At 34.4% G+C, this 7,962-nt stretch overlaps 1 protein-coding gene across 1 annotated transcript in view; it reads right to left on the bottom strand.

The window, feature by feature from the left end:
• The window catches only part of EPHA3 (EPH receptor A3), a 360,422-nt gene that overhangs the window by 326,698 nt on the left and 25,762 nt on the right, over positions 1 to 7,962 (bottom strand). Inside the window, exon 2 of the mRNA XM_035015173.1 lies at positions 7,185 to 7,249. Within this exon, the coding sequence (XP_034871064.1) occupies positions 7,185 to 7,249 (65 nt within the window). The remainder of the gene's footprint in view (positions 1 to 7,184; positions 7,250 to 7,962) is intronic.

Below are 7,962 nucleotides of genomic sequence, written 5' to 3'. Positions count from 1 at the left end.
TTTATTTATTTATTTATTTATTTATTTATTTATTTATTTATTTATTTCAGAGAGAGAGAGAGCAGAAGTGGGGGAAAGGAGAGGGCAAGCTGACTCCCCCTGATCAGAAAGCCCTACACAGGGCTTCATCTCAGGACTCTGAGATCATGACTTGAGCCAAAATCAAGAGTCAGATGCTTAACGGACTGAACCTACCCAGGTGCCCCTAGTTAATTTTCTTTTCAGTTAACTTCCAATTCATGGGCTGATAATACTTTCTAAATATATTTAACTAAATAGCCCTGCTAGTACAAAAAAACAGCATATCATATACAATATAAACATAGATATTTATGTATTATATATTTATAGAACATATGTGTATATATTATAATTTCACTTACATTTATGTCATTAAAAAGAGAGTGGAAGCATTAATAGACACCATTTGAAATAACAGATTGGAAATAATCAAAATTTTTTCAACAAATACAAAATGTCAACTTAGTTATCCTTTCTTGTTTTGGAAAGCTTTTATTTTTCATTCGTTCAGACAATTTAAATTTATGAACAACTAACCCAAGGACTCAAAATGTGGAGAATAAAAGAGGGAGTTTCATGATGGAAACTGGCTTTATGGAGTTTTCAGCTTCCTGGATGAAATAAGTATCAGTGAAATAATTGCATTAATGTAGAATTACAAGCTGTGGAGGTACAACAGAGAACATGGAAGTTGAGCTTAACAGTGTTCTGTGCTAATCTGGGGGGTGTGGGTGGGTACGGGGGAGGGGTGACAGGAGAGTGGCATGTAAAAGAGTCAGAAGGTCTCCCTGAAGGAGAAATATTAAAATTTTGAGGAAAGTCTCATCACTTAAAAGTTTGAAATTAAAAAAATAATAATAATAAAATAAAATAAAAAGTTTGAAATAAATTAAAGTGGACACCCAACTTTTGACTCATTCACCCACATTTTGACTCTTTCTATTCAAAATATAATGCCAGGACTATATGCGCACTTTAGTCTGCACAGATTCAACAGCATAACAACCATGTGATGTCAAAGGCCATGTTTGGGGTTCTTAATAGAAAAGAAATATCAGGCAGTACTATCAATTTTCCTTCTCCTAAATCCAAATCCAAGATACCACGTATAGTCTGAGAGTTAAGATTCGAAGGGGAGATCCTCAAATTTATTTAAGAATAAGAAATTATATTTGTAGGGGTGCCCGTGTGGCTCAGTTGTTAACCTTCTGCCTTCGGCTCAGGTCATGATCCCAGGGTCCTGGGATCGAGCCCCACATGGGGCTCCCTGCTCAGCGGGAAGCCTGCTTCTCCCTCTCCCACTACCCCTGCTTGTGTTCCCTCTCTCACTGTGTCTCTGTCAAATAAATAAAATCTTTAAAAAAAAAAAAAAGAAATTATATTTGTATAGTTCTTTCCCATGCATTATCACATATATTTTGTCATAGACAGATACATAGAAATATCTCATTTACGCAAATATCATTTACTCCAAAGTGCTGTGACATGGAAATTATTATTACTCCTTTTTAAAAAGTGAGGACAAATGTTAATGAAGGTTAATTGGCTTATGTCAGATCATACAACAATAAATGGCAAAGCCAGATTTCAAATGCAGGTGTCCGATCCTAAACAATGTGCTTATCCTATTTTACTACTCTGCATGTGATCCTTAACATCATACGAAAGCACTAAAAAAGATAACCTGGGGAAATATAAATAACATAATACAATTCACAAAATAACATAAATTATGCATTACTGTAGCCTCCATTTAGAAATTAAGATATTTGATCAGAAAATTAAACATTGTATTCTATCAGAATGCCTTTAGTTTGAAAGTATGAGAAATACTAAGAAGAGTGGTCTAAACAAGGCAAATTCTTTTACATAACTCAGTGGTTCTGCCATGTCAGGGCTCCAGGCCAATTTCGCTAATGTTCACTGGGTTCCACTTTTCTGGTCATGAAGGGAGTGCAGCTTCTCCAGACAAGGACACTAGGCCCTCACAGGGCAAGCGCAGAGGCACAAAGTACTTAGCCTCTCCCCATGTCTTGTTATTAGAAGGAAAAATTTCCCAGAAGTCACTGGAATTCTGCTCCAGCCTCATTGGCTTTACTTATTCTTGCCTACACCAATCACTGGCAAAATGACTATGCTCATGGTTAGCTCTCAGATGAGTCAACATTCGCCTCCCAGAGTTGCAGAGGGGCCGTTTTCCAGGAAAACATCAGAAGGTGAAAACTTAAACAATACAGGTGTACCAGTCTCAAGAAAAAGCCAGGAAAGAGATGTTGGGTGGGCAACCAACAGGGCCTCTTTGCCAAAAGAGCATTTTGTTTTTGTTTTGTTTGTTTTTGTTTGTTTAGGTACATTATCATAAGTGAGGCACCAATAAATGTCTAAGGAAATCTTTAAGGAAAAAAAAATTCTAAAGAAGTTGAAAAAAGAGGAAGGTAGAAAAGAGAAAAAGTGCCACAATTACTAATTTTGAGACTTCTTTCCATCATCCACTAATTTACATGAATCACTCATTTCAGGCTGTGCTTTTGCTATACTTCCCCAACTCTCTCCTCATGCTCTTCTTATCTGAGCTTCTGTAATTAAGTGAATTGAGGATCATAATTCCTTTGTACTATTTGGTCAGCATATAAATACTGTCCTAATTATACAGCTCTACCTCCCTCTGATCCCTCTTCTATAATAATACATATACTAAGAAACCTTATGTGGTAGATTGGCATTATCAATCAATCAAACAATCAATAAATTTAAATACTAGTCACATTTAAGCAAAATACTCTTTCAAAGTTGTAATAAAAATATAAATGGGCTTTTACATGTGTTGATTGTCCTCTAAATCAAAGAATATTTAACCTGATTACTAAAATTTCTGAAATTAATTATGCCCAAAATTCGAACATTGTAATTCACAGTTCATAAGGACAGCAAATGCCATTGCTATGTCTGCTTTACTAAAGTGAACAAACTTAGTGCCAAAAATTATCCATGACCAATAAAACTCCTATTAAAAAATAGTGTTCATAGCCCCCTGATAATTTCAGTTTATAAACTTTGAGTATTATTTTCAAGAAATTCATTTAGAGGGGTGCCTGGGTGGCTCAGTTGGTTAAGCATCTGAGTCTTGGTTTCAACTCAGGTCATGACCTCATGGGTCATGAGATCAAGCTCTGCCTTGGGCTCCACACACAGCCGGGAGTCTGCTTGAAGTTCTCACCCTTTTCCCTCCCCCACACTCTCACTTGCCCTTTCTCTCTCTCTTTCTCTAAAATAAATAAATATTTATTATGATTATACATTATCGTAAGTAAGGCACCAATAAATGTCTAAGGAAATCTTTAAGGAAAAAAAATTCTAAATAAATAATCTTAGAAAAAAAGTCATTTAGAGAAAACAAAAGTCTCATTAAATTTCCTCCCAGATACTCATTTGGAGAATTTTTTTCCAGGCCTAATCGTATAGTACCATACTTTCCTACAAGGTTTCCTCTAAGAATTGAAGCACCATTTAAAAATAGAGATAGAAATACTCCTCCCAAGAAAATTACACAGGTTAATTGTAAGGTTTTATGCATGAATACATCTCTGGGGAAAAGGGGGAACAAAAATAGGAAAGAACGTACATGAAGGAATGAGTCATCCTTGGGCCTTTCCCCCAAAATATATTAATTTTATATAGCTCTGGTATATAACCATTTTTTTAAAAATTCATATTGCAAAAGATTTGGAATTTGGGTAAGAGTAGGGTTGAGACTTAGAGAAGCTGCCAGCAGTCTCCCAGTGTCTTTTTAGTGACCACAACCCCTGATGGAGCACCATTATTCATCCCCTAAGTAAGGATTTCTCAACCTGGGCACTGTCATTTTGGACCTGATCATTCTTTGTTGTGGGAGGATACCCTGTTCATTCATTGCAAGATGTTTAGCAGTACTCCTCCTGATCTTCCACACTAGAAGCCAGCAGTGTCCTCCCTTACCATTTTTGACAACGACATTATCTCCCCACATTTTCAAATATCTCCATGGGGCCAATTCAAAATTGCCTCCCTCCCTACCCACCTCAAACCTCCCATCACACTCAAAACCATTGCCCTAAATCAAAAGAGTAGGATTTTCCCTGCTATTTCCAACAACATGCATGGACCTTGAGGGCATTATGTTGTGTGAAATAAAGCAGTCAGAGAAAGAGAAATATTGCATGATATCAGTATTTCAAGGAATTAAAAAAAAAAAGTCAAACCCACAGAAATAGCAGAAAAGTGGGTGTCAGGGACTGGAAGGTAGGAGAAATAGGGAGAAGTAGGTAAAAGTAAAAACTTTTACTGTAAGGTGAATAAGCTCTGTGGATAGAATGTAAAATACAGTGAGTATAGTTGATAACACTATTGAATAGTTGAAATATGCTAAGAGTAGAACTTAAATGTTCTCTCTCACACACACGAAGCAGGATTTTCAATTATTCAGTATGTTATGACATTATTACAGTTTTTTTCTTCAAAGTTTATATTCATATTTTAGTTAACCTACAAACAGATGTACTGCTTTTATTAGAGTTAATCAATTAAAACAATGACAAGTTCAAAATTGTTTCCAGCTATCACATGTCATTTTTATGGAAAAGCTGTAGCAAAAATATCACAATATTTTTAACCATTTCCTTTAAAAACAAAACAATCACAAAATTAATCTATTTTTGTCATATTGAAAATGGCAATGATTAGGCAATAAAAATTATTAATAAATCTAAAAGCATAAGCAACTGTAAAAGAGAGGATGTTAAATGCCAACCCTTAATTGACTATGCAGTGCTTTTACTCAAGAATTTCATCAGTTTGTCAGAAAGAAATGAGTATTAATTGAACATTTTCCAAATTATGTTACTTATTTCCTCATGGACACTATGGTTAACACAATATACGACTAAAGGAAAAACATACTATACAGCAACACAGGACAATAATTCACATCTCTCTCTCTCTCTTTTTTTTTTTTTTTTTTTTGCTTTGGGGTCTTGGGATATTATAAATATCATGACCTGTTGGGGAGATTTTTGTTTTCTCCCTTCAAGTTTTAATGATAACTCAGAAAACTTGGCCAGCTGTTGTAGGCTATTTAATGCATCAGAAAGAGGAAGGACACAGCTGCAAAGAGATGCACCAGGAAAGCAATGAAGAGGAAGCCCAAGCTCATGAGTTGGCTCTCTGAGGCAACAATAAGCCAAAGGAGAAACTGAAAACTGTTCGCTGATAAAATCATAAGAGTTTGTAGACAAAAACTGAGGTAGGATATCGGGCAAGAGATGGGAAAAGCCAAGAGGTGAATTATCCTAAGTAGTGTTTCTTAAATTTAATGTGCTCAGCAATGCCCTGGGAACCATGTTAAGATGTAGATTCTGATGCAGAAAGTCTGGGGCAGGTCCTGAGAGTCTGCATATCAAAACATCTCTGGGGGATTGATATTGCTGGTTGGTGTATGTACCACACCTTGTATAGTAGAGTTCTAGAACATTCCTCCCCACCCCCAACATATCTCTAGAAGCAGAAGTGTCAACTTTGTTTCACCACAAAATTTGTAATATCAACATGGCAAAATGAATTCATTTATACAATATTCTCCCCAAATGCCTTAATATATAGAAATGTATATTTCCTTATACCTTCTTCAAAGGAAATCATGAAACATGAAATCATGAAACAGATTGTTGCTTTGAAATACAAGTTAATTTCTTGTTGATTTTTTTAAAGCATATACCTATTAGTAAAATGTCACTGTGATTTTTGCTTTTCATATATCCTTAGGCAGCAAGTTTCTATAGTAGATGATCTGATGGAGCAATGAAAAACACAAATTTCTAAGATCAGAATTAAAATTAGACTTGACTTTAGGATGATTAGTTTTAAATGAGTTTTCCAGCTCAATCTGGAGTTTTGATTCACTCTTTATGACTACCCAGGATGTGCTTTTATCCTAATCATTTGATTCCTTTCACACCTATGGGAAAACCAAATCCTGGCTTACTTCATACTCTCCCCTCCAAAGCAACTAACCAAGTCCTGATTATGTGATAGGTTTTGGCACTGTGTCAATGTCAAGGTGTACCAGGAAGAGAAGCAGATTCAAAGATGACAGATAGATGAAGTATCCCTGATGTAAAACATCCGTCAGTGAAGAAGAAGCTGGTAGTACCGTAAAAATCAGTATGTTTAGGCACAAAAATCTAAACACTGAATACCAGCACTAGGTGCTGGTAAATAACCTCTTTGAAAAGAGGATGAGAGTAGAAGGAAAAGAAATACACAAATTTGTTCCTATCGCAGATATTTCAAGATAGCATTTTGCATTTTCCACAGGCTATACTTGGAAACAAAGTATGTTTAGGCACTTATTACACAATTTTGTAAGAATAAGAATTTTCCAAATGCGTATACTCCTCTTTTTTCCCGAAAAAAAAGAAAGAAAAGAAAAAAAATCTCACACAGAATCTTACTGGAAACATTTGTATCACAAAAATACTGTACACTTTAGTAATCTGTGTCTGGCTTGGTAAAGTACTAAAGGCATATAAAGAGTTAAAAATGTAAAGGTAGTCAATTTTTTTTCTAAATAAAATTCCTCAGGCTTAAACTGACCTAGATATGCTGCAGACATTTTAAGTGAAGAAATTAAGGCAATGTGAAGAAATTAAGAAATAAAGACAAATAAACAAAGAAATTAAGGGTTTATACAGTTGACAAATATATCCTACTTGGAATGGTCACCAAGGCTGCTTTTAATGCTACAACTCTGCAGGTCTCCAAATACACACTTTCTACATTACTTGAAATTTGAAATGTCTTCTCTATTCACCTCTTCTGATCAAATCACAAAAAAAATGTTAGATGGTCACACTCAGACCATCTACATGATGCCAGTAATAATTAAAAAAGCTTAATTAGTGTAATCAAGCAATTGATTCAGAAGGAAAAAATAAAACTTCAAAAAATTTAATAGTTCCTTTGGACACAAATATCTGGCTCTCTTAGTACATGTACTTAATGTCCTGATTAACATAATATGTCACCAGAAGTAGAGGAGTTCATTTTAGAGAACATACCAGTAATTCCTTTTGTTCTCTATGAGACAATGGACAGAATAATGTTTCCTTTCAATAGTTCACCACACTCACCCCATGTGATGGGTAAGAGATCCATCCCAGCTCCCCTTGAATTGTTTTTGAATCCAGTAGATTGACTAGAAGAAAACACAAATATACAAATGCAGTTAAAAGAAATAAATTATTTCTATTTGCCTCTGTCAAGTTAACATTGTCTGTTGTTGTTGATATAATGATATCAACATGTTTAAAACACAGGACTCTTTATTTTCATGATAGGAGTATAAGAGAAAAAGAAGGAAATGGAAAAGGGAAAGCAATCACGGGAAAAATTAAGGAATCAAAGCTTCTCTGGCTTTTTTAACTGTGCTTATTTATAATGATAGATCAATATTCAAAATATTGATAATAATTTTTGACAAGGTAATTATAGGTTTAAAGAAGAAATGGCAAAAATGCAAAACAGGAAACATTAATGCTAAAATGTTATCAAAATAACTTCAAAGTCCATTAAATTTAACGAATTTACATATGATTTTACTATGAATGAACTTCTTAAATATGCTTCCATAATGAATCAATATTTCTGTTTGTGTCTGTTAGGACATCTTTATATTGTCTGTGTTCCATATGAGTATTTTTTAATACCACATAAATTGTCCACTTATGTGTAATAAACAAAATGCTTAACTAATAATTTCAGGAGAAACCAAAACAAAACTACATTTTATAAAACTCCCTGGAATAAGCTTTAGTTATTTAAAGAAAGCATTGCTACTCAAAGGCTTTAATGATTTTACTCAGAACTTTGCACTAGTTATTAAAATGTCTGATGAATAATAAGATACAA

The sequence above is a fragment of the Mirounga leonina genome, unplaced genomic scaffold, assembly GCF_011800145.1.
Source record: "Mirounga leonina isolate KUSES-001 unplaced genomic scaffold, KU_Mleo_1.0 Mir_169, whole genome shotgun sequence".
NCBI classification, from domain to species: Eukaryota; Metazoa; Chordata; class Mammalia; order Carnivora; family Phocidae; genus Mirounga; species Mirounga leonina.
This window is presented reverse-complemented; position numbering and strand designations above follow the sequence as displayed.